This window comes from Pseudophryne corroboree, chromosome 10, assembly GCF_028390025.1.
Source record: "Pseudophryne corroboree isolate aPseCor3 chromosome 10, aPseCor3.hap2, whole genome shotgun sequence".
Taxonomy (NCBI): domain Eukaryota; kingdom Metazoa; phylum Chordata; class Amphibia; order Anura; family Myobatrachidae; genus Pseudophryne; species Pseudophryne corroboree.
The window spans coordinates 16151997-16173975 of record NC_086453.1 but is presented as its reverse complement, the minus strand read 5'-3'; the positions used below and the strand labels follow the sequence as shown (position 1 = coordinate 16173975).

The following is a 21979-nucleotide window of genomic DNA, read 5'->3' as shown; positions in this document are numbered from 1 at the left end:
CATTTTGTTCCGATCTCCAGATTTCTGTCAGCTTGTCGTCAGGCTACCATCCGCAGTCTAATGGGCAGACTGACAGGGTGAACCAGTCCTTGGAGCAGTTCCTCAGGTGTTATGTCTCCAAGTGTCAGACTGACTGGGTTGCTCATCTGTCCATGGCGGAGTTTGCCTATAACAACGCGGCTCACTCTGCTACAGGGATCTCTCCCTTCCTTTGTGTGTATGGGCATCATCCTAAGGCCAATTCTTTTGACCCCCTGGACTCCACGCCTGGTGGTTCCTCTGTGGTTTCGGTCCTTAGAGGTATTTGGAGGAAAGTGAAGAAAGCCCTTGTGTCTGTGTCATTAGTGACCAAAAGGGTTTTTGAAAAGCGGAAAAGACCCTGCAGCTTCAAATTAGGGAACTTCGTCTGGTTGTCTACCAAGAATTTGAAGTTGAGACAGCCATCTCATAAGTTAGGCCCCCGGTTCATCGGTCCTTATAAGATCACTAGGGTTATCAATCCGGTGGCATTTCAGTTAGATCTACCCCGTTCTTTGGGTATCAATAAAACATTTCATTGTTCCCTTTTAAAACGGGCGATTAGTAATCCTTCTTCCAGTGGAAGACCTTCCCCTCTTCTGATACGTGGCCAGAGGGAGTTTGTTGTTGAAAGGATTCTTGACTCCAAGATGGTTCGGGGTCGGCTGTCATTTTTGGTGCACTGGAAGGGGTATGGCCCGGATGAGCGGTCGTGGGTGCGCAGTTGTGATTTTCATGCCCCCAGACTGTTACGCTCTTTCTTCTCGCAGTTCCCCGATAAACCCGGTGGTAGGGGTTCTTTGACCCCTCGTCAGAGGGGGGGTACTGTTAGGGTCTCCTGCTCTGTGCTGCCACGTCGTCATGGCAACCGGGAGACAAGTGCTAGCGGAGTAACATGAGCGTAGCTGATACTCCGGTTCGGGTCTTTTGCTGTGCAGTGGTTACAGGCTCTGTGCATGGCAGGGGATCCGGTGCTGGTTTTTGTGCTCACAGTCTGTGAGGTCTGAGTGGGGCGTGGACAGCACCTGCTATATAAACCCTCTTCTCAGGTTAGGCAGATGCTGCTGAATCTTTGTTGGTTAGTCAGTTCCTGAAAGCTAGCTAGTACTGTGTAAACTTTGTATTTGTTGTTGCTTACTGCAAATAGGCCTTGGGATTTGGTATTACACTCTGCCAATCCAGACCTAGCAGTAAGACTGGAGTCAGTCGTTTAACCTGCTGGGGTTCTTTTGCTACTCTGTGAACCTAGCAAGTTTGCGGCTGTATTCTCAGACTTGCCTGCCAAAATCCTTTCTCACTGTGCAAGGTGTTCAGGTGTCAGTTTAGTGGCAGTAAGCTGAACCAGTGCACTGCAAGTGAGGACAAGGATTGTGGAGACTCTCCTTGTGTCTATTATTCCATCTCTGACCAAGGAGTTTACTGCCACACCCGTTGGTAACCCTTTAGGGTTTTGCTGTTGCCCTTAGCAACAGCATTTCGGGTTCTCTACGTATTAAATCACTACATCTTGCTTCTTTCCATCTGAACATTCCTAATATTAGGGAGACACCCAGTTTCTTAGCCTTTGGGCTTCTCTGTTCACTTTGTGTTTATTTTGTTACCCTATCACCTTCTGTGTATGTAATGTCATATTCCCCAGTCTGTCTGTGAGTTCATTTGTTTTGCAGCCCTCACCGTTCAGACACCAGTACATTCCTGCTGGCACTGGTGTGCATAACACTGTATTGTGTGCAGCATTGAGGCATCTACTGTATGTATGTCCTTCGATGCCACAAAGGTTGCACTTTACTTTTGTACATTCTTTTGAGGAGTGTCGGACTGGGGCATGAAGGGCCCACCGGGGGAATGCAGTGATAGGGGCCCATACTTAGGGGTGTAGCCAGCCTACAAAGGGTGTGTGGCCAGCCTCCACAGAGGATTGAAATACACAGTTGTCTTGTGCAGTGTAATGCAACATATCTACCATGTATAATACAAGTGCACAGTCTGGAACCTGATCCCTAGAAGAAAGAGTGGGCCCTCAGGCAGTGGGGCCTACCAGAGGTTTCCCCTGTACCCCTGTGGGCCAGTCCGATGCTGCTTTTGAGCTATGCCCCATCTGACCACATAATGCACATTTAATCACGGTACAAGCACCACTGAAATGACGAAAATCCCCACATTTGTGGTCCTGGGCTGCCCCTGATAGAAAGATTGGAGCCTGTCTTGTCCAATGTAGGCAGCCGAAGGCAAATGCAGGGTCTCCGCACCATAAGGACGGAGTCTAGCAAATACAGAATAAGCCCCACTCCAAACTCCCTTAGTGTGGTTGAACTCAATAAGGGGGGACAGAACTGCATAATATCTAGACAGCCAAAAAGTTATGTCTGATGGTGGTAGAGACTCGTTTCTCACTAGGACTGTAACCTTAACCCTGTCCTGTCTGGTAATTATGTTTGTTTTAAATAAACTATAGGGCTTGTGGCCGGAAAGGCCTCAGCCACGTGGAAAATGGCCGCCGCGGCACTGAAGGGGTTAACCCCTAGTGCCCGACGCCATGTTGCGGACAATAGGCGCTTGGCGTCACTGTTAAACGTACTTACGGCGCTGGGCGCGGACTGTTTAAAAGTTTGTTTAATGATGTTTTAACATGTCATATGTAGTGCTCTGTGCACAATTGTAGGATTGCATGTTTAACTGTATTTATTTTATATTCAAGATGTGGTCATCTGTATATTTAAAGAGGAAAATGCACTTACTCTTATAGATGTCTGAATAATCATCTCTTATCCTCTGGAAATAGGAAGTGGCATGCTAATGGCCCTGTCCTAGCAGAGAGGTGTGAAGGACAATACCTTTTGATGTGTAAGTTCCTTAGAGAGAGATGCTAATCACTGGGTCTATGGGCTTGGAACTTGTTTCATGTACCTGATTTGGTTGATGTGCGAGCCCTGGGTGGCCGATGCAGGAAGGAAGACTGTTTGTATTGTAGCCTTCCTGTTGTAATCTCAAACACTGGGTTTGCCTGGAGATGTGAATGAGACAGAAACATTTGTATTTTGAAGCTATGTGATAAATTTATCAATAGTGAATGTTAATCTGATACCAAACGTCTGTGTCACAGGAAGGAGGATATTGTTTTATTGCACTTATATCCTTGTAAAATGTGATTTATTGGTATTTTGTAAAATAACCCGATTGGTTGGAGAAGACAGGGAGGGCTTACCCCCCTGTGATACTGTGTGGAAAATTGACATAAAAAGGAGACCTGCGTGCCTCCAGATTTGTAGTTGTACCATCTTTATTCTGCTGAAACATCTGATTGTATGCTGTTGCCCCTAGCAATAGGGAGGAGCCTTTTTAAAGGTTATCATTGAGCAAATAAACATCATTGCCTCAAGAAGATTGCTTCATCTTGTGACCTACAGGGTTAGGCCAAACCTAGCCCCGTCCTCCGGCTGTCCAGGGAAGCAACTAACGTCTCCAAGTTCCGCCCTCCGCCAGCTACCGGTAGAGGCCTAGCAAGTGGCTAGTGGGGATTCGTCAGCACCACACAAGTGTGGTAAGGCAGTGCGTCGGCACATACAGAGCAGAACCGTGGTTCCAAACGCCACGGCAGGTTAGGAGTTTGGTGGTGGCAGCATAAACCCGCCCACAACGCAGTGGGTGGAGTCAGTAACAGGTGGTTACTGATGGTAAGCGGGAATCCCTTATGTGGTCTTGCCTCGTGTGACTTGACCTTCCAATCTGTGCGCAGGAGACGGGACGCGAAAGCGGCGAGTGCTTTCGTACGGAACCGTCCTGTCACAGAAATTGTTGGCATAGCGGTGGGATATTCCCAGGCGGCTTTTCATCACCCGATTGGAGAAGCCGAGTTACTCAGGAGAGGAGTAACTGCAGCGCAGGAGAACGCACAAGATGGCGGAATTCAGCGGAATGTCCAAGGATGATCTGGAGATCGTATGCCAGGAGAAGGGTGTGGATATCCCTTTCAACGCGTCCAGAAGCGTCATGCAGGCGGCGCTCAGGAGCTGGGAGGAGTCCCATCGGGCGGAGGTGGAAAGCACTGACGGCGTCAGCATCGCAGAGGACGGCCCACCAGTGGACCTTCGTACAGAACCGGTGAGATCCACAAGCCCCGCTCTCTCTCACAGCAGCAATGTTTCCCAGCAATCCCTAGCAGGGCCAGGATCCCAACGTCCCAGGGAGGGCAGTACGGATAGCCTAGCAGATCGGCTAGCGGAATTGGGGGAAAGGGCAACGGAGCAAGAGCGCTTGATCATCATCCAGATGTGGCGTGATGAGCGGGCACCACAGGCCGTGGTACCCCGGGAGCCGTTGTCAGCTGTTGTACACAGATCAGGACGTATTCAGTTTGCCAAGTTTGCAGACAGTGATGGGGACATTGATGGACATTTACAAGTTTTTGAAAGGACTTGCAAACTACACGATCTACCCAAGTCAGAGTGGGTGAGACACCTTGTGCCCACTCTGCATGGAGAGGCCTTGAAGGCCTATCGAGTAGTGGACACGGAGGTCTGTGGGAACTACGACGATGTCGCGAAGGCCCTCCTCCAGCGATTCTTCATCACTCTAGAGTCTTACAGGAAGAAGTTCAGAGACTTGCCCAAGAATCCTAGCAGCACCCATGAGCAGTTCGCCAATCAGCTGCGGCAGTACGTGGTGAAGTGGGTGAAGGATTCGGAAGCCACTACATGGGACGCACTGATCAACCTGATCTGCAGGGAGCAGTTCTACCGCAGGTGCGCCCCAGAAGTGAAGGAGTGGGTGCTAGATCGGGAGCCACCCAGCTTAAAGATGGCTGCCCAGTTAGCAGACAAATATGTGGCAATTCGGCCACGGGGGCAGAAGCGCCCAGCCAGCTCCAAAAGACTGCACCACCAAGGGGACCCCCCTCTTCAGCTCATCACCCCCAAAGACAAGCATCTTCCAACCCGGGTGCTCTTGGCCAGCAACCGCACCGCAGCGTCCCTGCAACTGATCAGAGATCATCGGTGCCACGACTGGAGAAGAAGTGCTACGGCTGTGGGAAAATCGGACATCTGAGGATGAACTGTCCTGCATCCCAAGCACCCCAGACTCGTGCCCCAAATCCGAGTGCTGGAGCCCGGATCGCTTGTTTGACGAGAGGAGATGAGCCTACAGAGACTGTTCCCCCTCCAGTCAGTCCGATGGAGTGTGGCGAGAGACAGGTGCACTCTGCGGAGAGAGTCACCTGCATGGCCAAACAGCCCCTACACAACATGTGGAGGCACCTGCAGCCAGTCCACGTGGGACCCCTGCAGGGGGAAGGCCTAAGAGACTCTGAGGCCTCAATCACTGTGGTGAGCCCCCACCTTATAGATCCTGCTGCAGTATTGCAGGGTCGAACTGCCAAGGTCACCCTGGCAGATGGAACAGAGAAAGCGGTTCCCATGGCAAGAGTCTATCTGGACTGGGGAGCTGGACCAGAGTTGCGAGAAGTTGCCGTCATGGATGGTCTCCCAACTGATGTGGTCCTAGGAAATGATCTGGGTGGTGGGATCGTCACTACGTTTGTTGGTGCCATTCCCCGGAGTCAAGTTCCACAACCACCGTTGACATCAGCTGCTCCAGCACAGCCCAGCCCAGAGGAAAAGACTACAGCTGCTAGACAACTGCCAGCACAGCCAACCACAGCTTCAACCAGCCCAGAGGAAAAGATTACAGCGGCTAGATCAGCACATCGACCCCGCATGCCTTTTGCCTCTGGTATGTCTACATCCCCTAGCAACGCAGAGGATGTCGGTTCCAGCTCGTTTGATCCTGTGGGGGTGCCCAATGATGCTCCTGACCCAAGTGGTTTGCCAACTCCGGCGGTGAGTATGAGAAACCACCCTGACTTTTCCATGACTGACCCCTACCAGACTGACCCTAGTAGTCCCCACCTAGATCCCCCTGTAGAGTGTCCCAATTTAGGAGAGATTGAGGGCCACAGGCAGGAGTTTAGGGAGGCTCAACTCTCTGACCCATCCCCGAAAGGCATGAGGCGCCACTCTGGCAGCGGCCTTGACAGGGTTGGGGCGGGAAGTTTGACCTGGCGGGAAGGGTTAAGGTACAGGGTAGCCAGGAAAGTGGGAGGGGATAGACCAGATAGGGAATGTGTCCAACTGGTCCCCCCAGGGAACTTTCCTGCGCAACCGGTGTCGGTTGCCAGCGAAACCCCTTTGGACAGTAACCCTGAGATAGACCGTACCCTGAAGTGCCTGACACAGTGCTTACCCTGGTCTGGAATGTCGGATGACGCCCAGACCAACTGTAGGGCTGGTGCCATGTGTTGGCAGCTGGGGCACTCCAGCGGTTGTGTTGTCTCTGGGCCTCTGCCCATAGGAGAACCCTTGCAGCAAGTTGCTGTGGACATAGCAGGTCCCCTGCCTGTGCGCAGTAGATCGGGGAAGACACGCAGCCTCCCTGTAGTGGATGCCACACAGGATCCAGAGGCTGGTGGTCTGGCCGCCATCACTGTGGCACAGGTAGCGGACGAGGAGGAAGGAGTAGGCCTAGGTGACAGGGTAGGTTTCCCGAGTCATAGGTCGACGGAGGAGGATTGGAGGGCAGGTCTGACAGTTCGGGCAGACAGTTGCCAGATAGGTATGACAGAGATGGCTAGGAAGGGCATTCCCAAGTCAGTGGACTTTGCACCCGCTTGCGAGTTGGCATTCCAGTCATTGAAGGAGGCTAGGGTACCCGCTCCAGTGCTGATGGCGCACATTCTTGACCAGGACTGTGTGTTACGAACTACTGCGCCACTGCACGGACTGGGAGCAGTACCGAGCCAGAAAGAGCCATATGGGCAGGAGCACCCTGTGACCTGTTTGAGCAGGAAACTGCTATGGTGGGAAGTGGGGTATGCCACAATTGGGACACTTTGGGTGGCACTTGTTTGTAACCGCCCCCCCCCCCCCCCCCCCCACCGTGGTGACTTACCACCCACCAGTTCGGTGGCTGCAATCTACCTTGGGGAAATTGGACAGACTTTTGTGGTGGAGCCTTGAACTTGGACTTCAGGTGGACTATTTGAACATTGTGCACCCACGAAGAGGGGCCCACTACACTATGGATGAACCCCTAGGTAGCGTCCCCCTTCAACACAAGGGACTGCGGGACCAGGACCCAAATCGTTGAGACATGGGTCCCTGGTTGACCCGCTTGAATGGGGGGGGGGGGGCAGGAGTGTGGCCGGAAAGGCCTCAGCCACGTGGAAAATGGCCGCCGCGGCACTGAAGGGGTTAACCCCTAGTGCCCGACGCCATGTTGCGGACAATAGGCGCTTGGCGTCACTGTTAAACGTACTTACGGCGCTGGGCGCGGACTGTTTAAAAGTTTGTTTAATGATGTGTTTTAACATGTCATATGTAGTGCTCTGTGCACAATTGTAGGATTGCATGTTTAACTGTATTTATTTTATATTCAAGATGTGGTCATCTGTATATTTAAAGAGAAAAATGCACTTACTCTTATAGATGTCTGAATAATCATCTCTTATCCTCTGGAAATAGGAAGTGGCATGCTAATGGCCCTGTCCTAGCAGAGAGGTGTGAAGGACAATACCTTTTGATGTGTAAATTCCTTAGAGAGAGATGCTAATCACTGGGTCTATGGGCTTGGAACTTGTTTCATGTACCTGATTTGGTTGATGTGCGAGCCCTGGGTAGCCGATGCAGGAAGGAAGACTGTTTGTTTGTATTGTAGCCTTCCTGTTGTAATCTCAAACACTGGGTTTGCCTGGAGATGTGAATGAGACAGAAACATTTGTATTTTGAATCTATGTGATAAATTTATCAATAGTGAATGTCAATCTGATACCAAACGTCTGTGTCACAGGAAGGAGAATATTGTTTTATTGCACTTATATCCTTGTAAAATGTGATTTATTGGTATTTTGTAAAATAACCTGATTGGTTGGAGAAGACAGGGAGGGCTTACCCCCCTGTGATACTGTGTGGAAAATTGACATAAAAAGGAGACCTGCGTGCCTCCAGATTTGTAGTTGTACCATCTTTATTCTGCTGAAACATCTGATTGTATGCTGTTGCCCCTAGCAATAGGGAGGAGCCTTTTTAAAGGTTATCATTGAGCAAATAAACATCATTGCCTCAAGAAGATTGCTTCATCTTGTGACCTACAGGGTTAGGCCAAACGTAGCCCCGTCCTCCGGCTGTCCAGGGAAGCAACTAACGTCTCCAAGTTCCGCCCTCCGCCAGCTACCGGTAGAGGCCTAGCAAGTGGCTAGTGGGGATTCGTCAGCACCACACAGGTGTGGTAAGGCAGTGCGTCGGCACATACAGAGTAGAACCTTGGTTCCAAACGCCACGGCAGGTTAGGAGTTTGGTGGTGGCAGCATAAACCCGCCCACAACGCAGTGGGTGGAGTCAGTAACAGGTGGTTACTGACGGTAAGCGGGAATCCCTTATGTGGTCAGGCCTCGTGTGACTTGACTTTCCAATCTGTGCGCAGGAGACGGGACGCGAAAGCGGCGAGTGCTTTCGTACGGAACCGTCCTGTCACAGGGCTCTTCTGATCTTTTTTGCTCCCATTTCTTTCCAAACACCTGAACGCCATTCAGTGAAACAAAACTAAGATCATATTCAGGGGTCTTAATGGGGTGTATACAGGAGTATAGGTCTATAGCCTCAAAACCCAAAGAAAATATTTCCAAAAAATCTGATTTTGAAGGGGGCTCCCCTTCTCCAGCCCATCTGAACTGGATGACGTTCTGTCTTTTTTATGGGTTGCCCCCCTCCTGCCCTTGGCCCAGTATCCACACTTGACTGTGCAGCATCTGAGGCCACCTTTGCATATGACACAGATCCTGGTTTTACAAAATGAGGAGGAGCTAAAGGCATAATCAATAGGGTTCAGGGTCGGACTTGCCCACAGGGGTACAGGGGAAACCTCCGGTAGGCCCCATTGCCTGAGGACCCACTCCTTCCTTTAGGGATCAGGTTCCAGACTGTGCACTTGTATTATACATGATATGTTGCATTACAATGCACAAGACTATTGGAGGATGGCCACACCCCCTTTGTAGACTGGCCACAGCCCTAAGTATGGGCCCCTATCACTGCTTTCCCCCGGTGGGCCCTTCATACCCCAGTCCGACACTGCTGGGGTTTGCATAACTGCACCCACATTCTCTGCATTACCAGCTTCATAAATATTTGACAACCTTAACTGGTTCTCTTTAATTAAATTAATTGCAGCAGTTGCTCTTGCAGGCAAATCCAAATCCTCCCAGTCAGAGTCCGCAATCTCTGCCTGCGCAGGGGTTAAAGTGTTCTTGTTTAATGCAGGGAGTCCTTGTGCCAGCTTTCCTGCAGACACAGACACACTGGGTTTCCCTGATATCAGTCCCTCCTGTGCTTCTTTGGCCACGCCCCCTGGAGTCTCCCCAGTTGCCAGGCCTAAACCCGCTGCTGTAAACTTATTCAGGGGACCAGCCTCAGCACCTCCTTCAACTGATGACAGTCCCCCGACACGCGCCGGACCCACACACGCTGCCTTTAGGGCTAGCATCGGGGGAACAGGACCACAGAGAGCTGCAGTGGTCACCAGAGACATGGCGTCAGCCGATGTCCCAGCAGCCTCCATGCCCCCTGCTCCGTCACCACCCGGCTGCTGCCCAAAGAGAGACGCCTCCCCTCCATGAACCACACTGTGGAACGCATACTCCAGAGTTAGTTTGAAAGGTCTCACTGCACTGTCTGAGACCATCGCCATCTTGGAATCTATGCCATTGCAGCAGCCATCTCCAGCTTTTGCCACGGCATCCACACCACCTTTTCCCATTAGCTTCACAGTCTCATCACATTCTAGTGCTCTTTCAGCTGCCTTTTTCTTTGCATCAATCACTGGCGGCTTCCCGTCAGTGGTCGCCGGTCCATCAGCACAAGCTGCTGGGTCCTCTGCAGTCACCACCAGACCCCCAGCAGATACCACTGGATTACCAGCAGCAGTCACCGGATTATCTGCAGCCACTGCTGGACCTCCCTTCAATACTGGAGCCAGACCACCATCCTTTAAAGGGTTAACAGTAAGTTTTTCCTCACTTTCCTTAAGCAGGGCCTGGTCTTTCAACATGGTGATGCGACGTCTGCAGGCACCCTGCTTCTCTGCCAACTCAAGGAGCTCATCACGGATGATCAGCCTCTCCCAGGTCCGGCAGGACCCCCGCTTTTTGCGTTTAGCACTGATCCGGCCTTGGATTCTCTGTAGCTCCTTTTTCAATTCATCCAGCCCTATCTGTGCAAACTCATCTTCACTGCAGGAGGATTGCTCCACTGGACTCTCCAGCAGAATTTGGGCATCCTCACCCACCCCTTCACTGCTGGTAAGCATGGACACTTCACCCAAAAGGCCTGCTTCCCTCAGTTTGGTGGGCTCCACCGACGGTGACACCAGTTGAGGGCCCTTTGCAGAATCCGCAGTCACTGGGACAGCCATGATCACATACTTAGTCCCTGGCTTCAGCAAAGCCTCCACTGTCACTTTTCCAAGGATTCCAGGGCTTTGGCAAGGGCCAGATGGAAAAAGGCCCAGACTAGGCCCAGAAGCCTGGGGATCGCCTTCATCCTCCTCCCCAGGGGGATCCATCCTCCCATGGGAGGACTCCCAGGAAACACTGCAGGCTCCAAAAACTTCCAGAGGCCTAGGAGCTCAGTAGCTGGTAGAATCCAGGCACATATACTACTGCTCTCTCCTGGTGTAACCCAGGCACATATACCACTGCTCTCTCTTGGTGTATCCCAGGCACATATACTACTGCTCTCTCCCCGTGTAACACAGACACATATACTACTGCTCTCTCCTGGTGTAACCCAGGCACATATACTACTGCTCTCTCCCCATGTAACACAGGAACATATACTACTGCTCTCTCCCCGTGTAACACAGACACATATACTACTGTTCTCTCCCCGTGTAACGCAGACACATATACTACTGCTCTCTCCCCGTGTAACGCAGGCACATATACTACTGCTCTCTCCTGGTGTAACACAGGCACATATACTACTGCTCTCTCCTGGTGTAACACAGGCACATATACTACTGCTCTCTCCCGGTGTAACCCAGGCGCATATACCACTGCTCTCTCCCTGTGTAACACAGGCACATATACTACTGCTCTCTCCCCGTGTAACGCAGCCACATATACTACTGCTCTCTCCCGGAGTAACGCAGGCACATATACTACTGCTCTCTCTTGGTGTAACCCAGGCACATATACTACTGCTCTCTCCCCATGTAACACAGGCACATATACTACTGCTCTCTCCCCGTGTAACACAGACACATATACTACTGCTCTCTCCCGGTGTAACCCAGGCGCATATACCACTGCTCTCTCCCTGTGTAACACAGGCGCATATACTACTGCTCTCTCCCCGTGTATCGCAGCCACATATACTACTGCTCTCTCCCGGAGTAACGCAGGCACATATACTACTGCTCTCTCCCGGAGTAACACAGACACATATACTACTGCTCTCTCCCCGTGTAACACAGGCACATATACTACTGCTCTCTCCTGGTGTAACACAAGCACATATACTACTGCTCTCTCCCGGCGTAACCAGTCACATATACTACTGCTCTCTCCCGGCGTAACCAGTCACATATACTACTGCTCTCTCCCGGCGTAACCAGTCACATATACTACTGCTCTCTCCCGGCGTAACCAGTCACATATACTACTGCTCTCTCCCTGTGTAACACAGCCGCATTTACTACTGTACTCTCCTGGAGTAAAACTTTCTTGGCATTTACTACCCTTGCAGAGCTATCCTTGAGATACCTCCAATTGTATGTAAAAAATACAAAGGTCCATGTTACAGTTAATTTTTTGGTGCAAGATACGTCTAGCTCTATAATAACCCGATAGTGCTTTACATGTATCTGTGCTGTAAACGGTACAGTGTCCCTGTACTACAGCTTTCAACGGCCACTTACCTGGATCATGTTCTGCAGCCAGATCCTCTTTGGTATCCAGGAATTCCGAGCTGTGCTCTGACGGCAGACCAGTGTCTTGGTGACCCTTCGATCCCCCACTTCCGGATGAGTCTTGTGACTGGAAGAATACCGAGCTCCCGGACTCCTGAGACCGCATCATACTGTACCGCCGTCTTTTGTCCTACCGGACACAGGGAGAGACAGAAAGAAGACACTCAGTACCCTTTGCCAGATGACAATATTATGTTTCCGGGAGACCTCCTTCACTAGCGGGAGATACTGGACCAATTTCTATGTTGCTTGATGGTGTGGGGAAGCCTTCTGTAGTCAGTTTTGTGAGTTTTGTCATATTTTATTATTATCAGTAACAGGTAGGAGGGCCCTGCTCGCAAGATTACAGTCTATAGGGAAATAGTTACTTCTTCACTCTGTGTAAAGTTACAGCCAAGTTGCCAAATCTCCCCATAATTAAAGGGATAGTTCCAGGGCTAGTGGCCTGAGTAGGACGTAATGGCGACGTCAGGCGCAATTGAGCAGTATTTTTCTTTGTGCATGCATCTAAGAAATGTCTTGAAAATGTATTGTTTATTCCTGGGTGGTGGGTGGAAGGTGCCAGGGAGATGGAACAGAGCTGGCCCATCTTATGGGCGTGTTATGGCAGTGCCACGGGCTTGTCCCTGTAGTGACTGCAAATTCAGACACACAAACATTTACTCTAGAGGCCAAACACAACCTGTAACATGACAGAAGCTGATTAATCGATACTTCAAGCTTTGATACATCTCCCACCATTCTGTTATATCTAAGTGCTCTACAGTTGTACTGTAGTGCTGTACTGTCATCAGGGCCACCACTAGGGGGGGACTGCCAGAGCTGGAGTCTGAGCCGCAGACAGAGAGGGGGACCCACCCAGCGGCTGGACCGGCTCACACTGCTTTCCGGCACAGGCTGATCCATACGTCTGACAGGCCGGCTGCAGAGCTTTCAGGATCAGCGTTCCAATGTGGAACGCAAGCCGCAAGCTGTAATCTGCTCCAGCAAGCAGGCACTTCTGGGAGCCGTTAGCTGGCAGCGGAGCAGCAGCATAGAGTGGTGTCTGACGTGACCCCCGCTGGTACCCCAGACCATCACTGCACACTTCTTTTTGGGTCCTGCATCTTAGGTAAGTGATGCAGACCCCGTGCACTGTCACCCCTCCGTCGCAAGGGACATACTCCCCACTATATCCGAATAGTGCCTGCTAGTCGGCATGCCGACTGTTGGGATTTAGAGGGGTCGGGATGTAGCCATCGGTATAGTGCGGTGGCGGGCTATACTTCCCTACGCTAATGCCAGAATCTACCGGTGTATCCTGCACAGACTTGCCTACTCTCCCGGAATGGCCAGGAGGCACCCGAAAATCGGGTTTTAAAAATGACAGTTAGGAGCTGGTGGGCCGGTATTTTATCTCCGTCCACTTTATCTCACTCTAAGGCTTAGTACATAGGGGGTCATTCCGAGTTGATCGCTAGCTGCCGTTGTTCGCTGCGTAGCGATCAGTGAAAAAAACGGCTAATCTGCGCATGCGTATGCACCGCAATGCGCACGCGCTTCGTATGGGTACGAAGTCCTTCGTGGTTTTGCACTGGTTCTAGCGACGATTCCATTCGCACAGCCGAACACAAGGAGATTGATAGGAAGAGGGCGTTTCTGGGAGTCAACTGACCGTTTTCTTTGAGTGTTTGGAAAAACGCAGGCGTGGCCGGGCGTATGCTGGGCGGGTATCTGACGTCATTACCGTGTCACTCGTCGCAGCAATCATCACGCAGAATAAGTAACTACAGGGATGGTCTTGTCCTGCACAAAATGTGTTTGCCGGCGCTCTGCTGCACAGGCGTTCGCACTCCTGCAAAGCGAAAATACACTCCCCACGTGGGCGGCGACTATGCGTTTGCACGGCTGCTAAAAGTAGCTAGCGAGCGATCAACTCGGAATGACCCCCATAGACCTTTATAGTGTGCTTTGTGCTTGTTCCGTTGTGGGATCCGGAACTCTCATTTGAAAGGGATTACGAATAAACACACTGTATAATAATTAAACCCTCTTGAAGATTTATTGCATTTCTCTTCACGGCCGCCTGCGAGCTGAGCACCCAGCCACCCACTTACCCAGCACCATAACAAACACACATCGGGAGCAGGGGGCACCCTAAAGACTCTCAGACAAATATGTTCCAGAAATATATTAAAAGTGGAGGTTTCAAGCCGCCGTCTTATTTGATCAGAAATATTTTTGCTGATTTAAAAGAATCCCTAAAATAAATGTAGCCTGCGATTTGTGATCTGGTTACAGCTCATTCCGTTACCATGGCGAATCCCGCCGGCGGTATCCGGGCTGTTTGGAAGCTCCGCTCTCTTCGGGAAGGCAGCTATGATCAGGAGACGGAGAAAGCAAGCTGGTCGCTGCCCAATCTGTCACATCGCTGTTCCCAAATAATTTGTGATCACTGATGTGGTTATTGGAACAGATGTATCAAGCCTTGGAGAGAGATAAAGTACTAGTGAACCTGCTCCTAACTGCCATGTTACAGGCTGTTTCAAAAATGACAGTTAGGAGCTGATTGGCTGGTACTTTATCTCTCTCCCATTTATCTCTCTCCAAGGCTTAGTACACAGACCTCATAGAGTATTAAAAGAAAGGCTGCGCTTGACAATTATATATACGTTATGGTAAGAACTTACCGTTGATAACGGTATTTCTCCTGAGTCCACAGGATCCACAGGATACATTGGGATATGATGAAGCGACAGCGGATTTGCACCAATCCGTCAAAGCTTTTCGGCCTCCCAGCATGCAACGGGCCCGTCCGTATATACCCGCCCCCTGGCTCAGGCAAATCAGTCGTCGAGGTATGGAAAAATTCTTATCCCCTGCTGGCGGAGATAAGCTGCCATTACCACCATAATTTTGGTAAATACTCTGGGGGCTGTGGCTAACCCAAAAGGTAGGGCCTGAAACCGAAAATGCTGTTGGAGGATAGCGAACCTGAGATAGCACTGATGGGACCGAGCTATAGGAACATGTAGGCAAGCATCCTGGATATCCAGGTATACCATATAATCCCCTGGCTCCATGGCCAAAATGATGGAACGGAAAGTCTCCATATGAAACCGAGGTACCCAAATGTATTTGTTCAGCACCTTGAGAGTGAGAATGGGTCGGAATGACCCATTTGGCTTCTGAACTAGAAACAGTTTGGAGTAAAACCCCTGTCCTCGCTGTGCAGGAGGAACTGGAATGATTACTCCTGACTGAAGCAATTTCTGCAAAGCCCTGGCCTTCGTCTCTACCTGAGACGGGCTGGTACATAAAAAAACCTTCGAGGAGGGTACTTTTTGAAGGCAAATGCATAACCGTGAGATACCGCTTCCTGCACCCAGGCATCTGTGGTAGACTGCTGCCAGATCTGAGCAAACTGAAGAAGTCGGCGCCCCACCCTCGGATCCCCCAGGTGGTATCCGGTCGATGGATCGGCAGACGCTTGATCGACAATGCGAACATCGACCACGCAACATAGACAACATCTACATCGACAGTGTTCGAACATCTACAAACACAAGATCGACATCACACTAACATCGGCACACACTACATCGACAAACACTGACCATCGACAATACGTATACTCGATAAACAAAACATCGACACACAAATGATCGATCATGCACAACATCGAAACAACGTCAGGTCGACCAACAAATCATCGACATGTAATTGTTCTACAAACAAATGCATCGACCTACTGAAGATCGACCAACCATAGACAGACAAAACATAGATCGACATGTAATTGTGCAACAAACAAATACATCGACTTACTGAAGATCGACAAACCTTAGATTGACAAGTAATTGTTCGACAAACAAATACATCGACCTACAGAAGATCGACATACTATAGACCGACAATTTATCGATCGACATGAAATTGTTCGTCAAACAAATACATCGACATACATAAGATCGACAAACCATAGACCGACCACACATAGATCGACATGTAATTGTTCGACAAACAAATACATCGACTTACTGAAGATCGACAAACCATAGACCGACACTACATTTAATATATCGACATATAAATAGGCCAAGTATAGAAAAACACTCTACAGCACTATCCCTGCCTAGCCCTTACATCCACCACCTACACAATACCCTGACCTGCTGCACATCTGCAACACCCTCCCCCCCCACGCTATTCCCCACGATACCCTTCCAAAGTTAGACGCCGCCTCCATCCCCCCTAGTCACCCCGCTGCCCGTCTACATTTACACGCCTAGCTAGACACCCCACTACATTACGCGCCCCATGTGGCACTACAAGTAACACAACGCCCTGGCACTGCTCCCCGCTCTGGTAGCACAGTCACACCTTTTAAGAAACACCCCACCCATGTCTGCCAGCACACCTGGGCACCCGGCTGCACATCTGCAACGCTGACACCCTCCCCCCCCCGCTATTCCCCACGATACTCTTCCAAAGTTAGATGCCGCCTCCATCCCCCCTAGTCACCCCGCTGCCCGTCTACATTTACACGCCTAGCTAGACACCCCACTACATTACGCGCCCCATGTTTCACCGTGGCACTACAAGTAACACAACGCCCTGGCACTGCTCCCCGCTCTGGTAGCACAGTCACACCCTTTAAGAAACACCCCACCCATGTCTGCCAGCACACCTGGGCACCCGGCTGCACATCTGCAACGCTGACACCCTCCCCCCCCCGCTATTCCCCACGATACTCTTCCAAAGTTAGATGCCGCCTCCATCCCCCCTAGTCACCCCGCTGCCCGTCTACATTTACACGCCTAGCTAGACACCCCACTACATTACGCGCCCCATGTTTCACCGTGGCACTACAAGTAACACAACGCCCTGGCACTGCTCCCCGCTCTGGTAGCACAGTCACACCTTTTAAGAAACACCCCACCCATGTCTGCCAGCACACCTGGGCACCCGGCTGCACATCTGCAACGCTGACACCCTCCCGCCCCCCCGCTATTCCCCACGATACCCTTCCAAAGTTAGACGCCGCCTCCATCCCCCCTAGTCACCCCGCTGCCCGTCTACATTTACACGTCTAGCTAGACACCCCACTACATTACGCGCCCCATGTTTCACCGTGGCACTACAAGTAACACAACGCCCTGGCACTGCTCCCCGCTCTGGTAGCACAGTCACACCTTTTAAGAAACACCCCACCCATGTCTGCCAGCACACCTGGGCACCCGGCTGCACATCTGCAACGCTGACACCCTCCCCCCCCCGCTATTCCCCACGATACTCTTCCAAAGTTAGATGCCGCCTCCATCCCCCCTAGTCACCCCGCCTAGCTAGGCGTGAAAATGTAGACGGGCAGCGGGGTGACTAGGAGGGATGGAGGCGGCGTCTAACTTTGGAAGGGTATCGTGGGGAATAGCGGGGGGGGGGGGGGAGGGTGTCAGCGTTGCAGATGTGCAGCCGGGTGCCCAGGTGTGCTGGCAGACATGGGTGGGGTGTTTCTTAAAAGGTGTGACTGTGCTACCAGAGCGGGGAGCAGTGCCAGGGCGTTGTGTTACTTGTAGTGCCACGGTGAAACATGGGGCGCGTAATGTAGTGGGGTGTCTAGCTAGACGTGTAAATGTAGACGGGCAGCGGGGTGACTAGGGGGGATGGAGGCGGCGTCTAACTTTGGAAGGGTATCGTGGGGAATAGCGGGGGGGGGAGGGTGTCAGCGTTGCAGATGTGCAGCCGGGTGCCCAGGTGTGCTGGCAGACATGGGTGGGGTGTTTCTTAAAGGGTGTGACTGTGCTACCAGAGCGGGGAGCAGTGCCAGGGCGTTGTGTTACTTGTAGTGCCACATGGGGCGCGTAATGTAGTGGGGTGTCTAGCTAGGCGTGAAAATGTAGACGGGCAGCGGGGTGACTAGGAGGTATGGAGGCGGCGTCTAACTTTGGAAGGGTATCGTGGGGAATAGCGGGGGGGCGGGAGGGTGTCAGCGTTGCAGATGTGCAGCCGGGTGCCCAGGTGTGCTGGCAGACATGGGTGGGGTGTTTCTTAAAAGGTGTGACTGTGCTACCAGAGCGGGGAGCAGTGCCAGGGCGTTGTGTTACTTGTAGTGCCACGGTGAAACATGGGGCGCGTAATGTAGTGGGGTGTCTAGCTAGACGTGTAAATGTAGACGGGCAGCGGGGTGACTAGGGGGGATGGAGGCGGCGTCTAACTTTGGAAGGGTATCGTGGGGAATAGCGGGGGGGGGGGGGGGAGGGTGTCAGCGTTGCAGATGTGCAGCCGGGTGCCCAGGTGTGCTGGCAGACATGGGTGGGGTGTTTCTTAAAAGGTGTGACTGTGCAACCAGAGCGGGGAGCAGTGCCAGGGCGTTGTGTTACTTGTAGTGCCACGGTGAAACATGGGGCGCATAATGTAGTGGGGTGTCTAGCTAGGCGTGTAAATGTAGACGGGCAGCGGGATGACTAGGGGGGATGGAGGCGGCGTCTAACTTTGGAAGGGTATCGTGGGGAATAGCGGGGGGGGGAGGGTGTCAGCGTTGCAGATGTGCAGCCGGGTGCCCAGGTGTGCTGGCAGACATGGGTGGGGTGTTTCTTAAAAGGTGTGACTGTGCTACCAGAGCGGGGAGCAGTGCCAGGGCGTTGTGTTACTTGTAGTGCCACGGTGAAACATGGGGCGCGTAATGTAGTGGGGTGTCTAGCTAGGCGTGAAAATGTAGACGGGCAGCGGGGTGACTAGGAGGGATGGAGGCGGCGTCTAACTTTGGAAGGGTATCGTGGGGAATAGCGGGGGGGGGGGAGGGTGTCAGCGTTGCAGATGTGCAGCCGGGTGCCCAGGTGTGCTGGCAGACATGGGTGGGGTGTTTCTTAAAAGGTGTGACTGTGCTACCAGAGCGGGGAGCAGTGCCAGGGCGTTGTGTTACTTGTAGTGCCACGGTGAAACATGGGGCGCGTAATGTAGTGGGGTGTCTAGCTAGACGTGTAAATGTAGACGGGCAGCGGGGTGACTAGGGGGGATGGAGGCGGCGTCTAACTTTGGAAGGGTATCGTGGGGAATAGCGGGGGGGGGAGGGTGTCAGCGTTGCAGATGTGCAGCCGAGTGCCCAGGTGTGCTGGCAGACATGGGTGGGGTGTTTCTTAAAAGGTGTGACTGTGCTACCAGAGCGGGGAGCAGTGCCAGGGCGTTGTGTTACTTGTAGTGCCACGGTGAAACATGGGGCGCGTAATGTAGTGGGGTGTCTAGCTAGGCGTGTAAATGTAGACGGGCAGCGGGGTGACTAGGGGGGATGGAGGCGGCGTCTAACTTTGGAAGGGTATCGTGGGGAATAGCGGGGGGGGGGGGGGAGGGTGTCAGCGTTGCAGATGTGCAGCCGGGTGCCCAGGTGTGCTGGCAGACATGGGTGGGGTGTTTCTTAAAAGGTGTGACTGTGCTACCAGAGCGGGGAGCAGTGCCAGGGCGTTGTGTTACTTGTAGTGCCACGGTGAAACATGGGGCGCATAATGTAGTGGGGTGTCTAGCTAGGCGTGTAAATGTAGACAGGCAGCGGGGGTGACTAGGGGGGATGGAGGCAGCGTCTAACTTTGGAAGGGTATCGTGGGGAAAAGCGGGGGGGGGGGGAGGGTGTCAGCGTTGCAGATGTGTATTGTGTATGTCAGGCATGTCCAAACTGTGGCACTCCAGGTGTGGAGAAACTACACATCCCAGCATGCACTGAAACTATATTGGCCTATATTTACATGTAGATATCTTAGATATGTTATCTGTCAAAGTAATTAGTGTCGATCTTACTTTTGTCGATCTTGTGTATGTCGACCTATTACATGTCGTGCAATTTAAGTGTCGATCTAAGTTTTGTCGATCTTGTGTATGTCGACCTATTACCTTTCGAACCTTTTAAGTGTCGATCTAAGTTTTGTCGCCCTTAGTTATGTCGATCTTGTGTATGTCGACCTATTACCTTTCGAACCTTTTAAGTGTCGATCTAAGTTTTGTCTATCAAATGAGTGGTCGGTCTAACACATTTCGAACTAAAAGATGTTCGATTTAATGGCAGTCGACCTATTTAATGTCGAACTAGTTACTGTCGGTCTAACGCAGTTGTCGAACAAACTACTGTCGATCTTAATCCATGTCTAAGTAAAATATTCGATAAAGTAGCTGTCGATCAATTGTTATGGTCGATCAAATACATGTCTAACTAAAGATACTGCCGATATACAGACAGTCGATGAGTTGTGTTGTTCGAACTATCGTGGTCGTTCAAAACATTGTCGCACAAACGGATGCCGATAAAACGAACCACACCCCCCCCAGGTAGAGGCCCACACCATCATGCTGATCTCTTATTTTCTGTTTTACCAACCGGTCCTCTGGTCGCCCAATGCTCTTTAGTCTTACCAGACTTGTTGTATTGGGGCTCTTTGCCATCATTTTTTCCTTGAGACCATAAGGGCTGAAAAGCTGGAACTTTAGGTTTGAATTTGTATGTGGAAGGAAACTTTACTTTCTTGGAGTCTGCTTCTGACTCCAAAATATCTGTCAATTCTTTACCAAAAGGAATATCTCTAGAAAAAGGCAAAGATTCCAAACCTTCTTAGATTCTGAATCAGCTTTCCACGTACGTAGCCAAACTGCTCTGCGAACGACTATTGTTGAAGCTGATACCCTGGAGGCAATTGTACCCATATCCAAAGCTGCTTCTTCCAAGAACATCGCAGCCTGTTTTATATGTGCTATATGTGATTTTTGCTCTCTAGATGCCATCGAAAGATCCCCTTCCAATGCATCAGCCCAGGCAGCCACTGCCTTTGCCATCCAAGCTGAAGCCATGGCTGGTCTTATGACTGCCCCAGACAGGGAAAAAATGGTTTTTAAAAAACCATCCACTGTCCTTTCCATGACATCATTTAATGATGTTGAAGGCAGAGGTAATGTAAACTTTTGCACTAATCGAATCACATGCGTATCTACTTTGGGGGCCACCTCCCACTTTAAACAATCCCCAGCTGGAAGAGGATAATTGGAATTCCATTTCCTAGGAATTCTAAACTTCTTACTGGGCTTAGCCCAAGCCTCTTCCATGATTTCCGTCAGCTGATCTGACCCAGGAAACTCAGTCTTAACTGTTTTAGGACATTTAAACACAAGTGCCTTGGTTTTTAACACAGGCTCTGCTGATTCTTCCAAGGATAGAATGGCTTTCATTGTCTTAATTAACTCAGCTATATCCACTGAGCTGAGACCTTCCGCCTCCTCCTCGTATGCCGAACCAGAGTTTTTTGAGCTTTCATCCTCCGATGAATCCTCATCTGAAACATGTGTAGCCTGTGAGGATGTAGATTTACTTACCACTGGCTTATCAGCCTGTTTCTTTTGAGAGGCTACTGCTGGAAGTGATAAACCGCAGGTGGGAAGCTGCATGTAAGGGTTAATCGTGTAACCTATCCCTAGTACAGGAGTTGGAATTATCCGCTCAGCTACTGTATACTGGATAATGTTTGTGCAAACATAGCCCAAGGAGGATCAACCTGCACCTGAATCTGCCTTGTATTTTTCAAGAGACCCTGGTGAAAGCTAAAACAATTTGCACACAAACCATCCTGAACCAGATCCTGAGAGGTTAACCCAGCTTTGCAAGACAAACATGATATGAGTGTTGGTGTTGCTGTGAGTGTATTTTCCTCACCTTTGCCGCTCTTAGGCATGATAAATAATCAACACTTACACAGTGTACTACACAATTAGTGACTGTAATCACTTTAAGCTTGTTAAAGTGACATACAATCCGATCCTACCCTGCTATGCACCAGCATTGAGGATCGGAATAGAAAAAAACTGAAAGAATATATAGAAAAGTCAGCAATCACACTAGCAGTCAGTCACAGTGTTATACATTCGTATAATAAGCAATATGAGCACATAATCAACTACAAATACATTTCAAGTATGTAGGAGAACATATTAC

The 21979-nt window shown here is 50.9% G+C and overlaps 1 protein-coding gene across 1 annotated transcript in view; it reads right to left on the bottom strand.

Moving 5' to 3' along the window:
- Window positions 1-21979, bottom strand: part of VWA5B1 (von Willebrand factor A domain containing 5B1) — a 261917-nt gene that overhangs the window by 81584 nt on the left and 158354 nt on the right. Inside the window, exon 13 of the mRNA XM_063942155.1 lies at window positions 11986-12166. Coding sequence (XP_063798225.1) covers window positions 11986-12166 — 181 coding nt within the window. The remainder of the gene's footprint in view (window positions 1-11985; window positions 12167-21979) is intronic.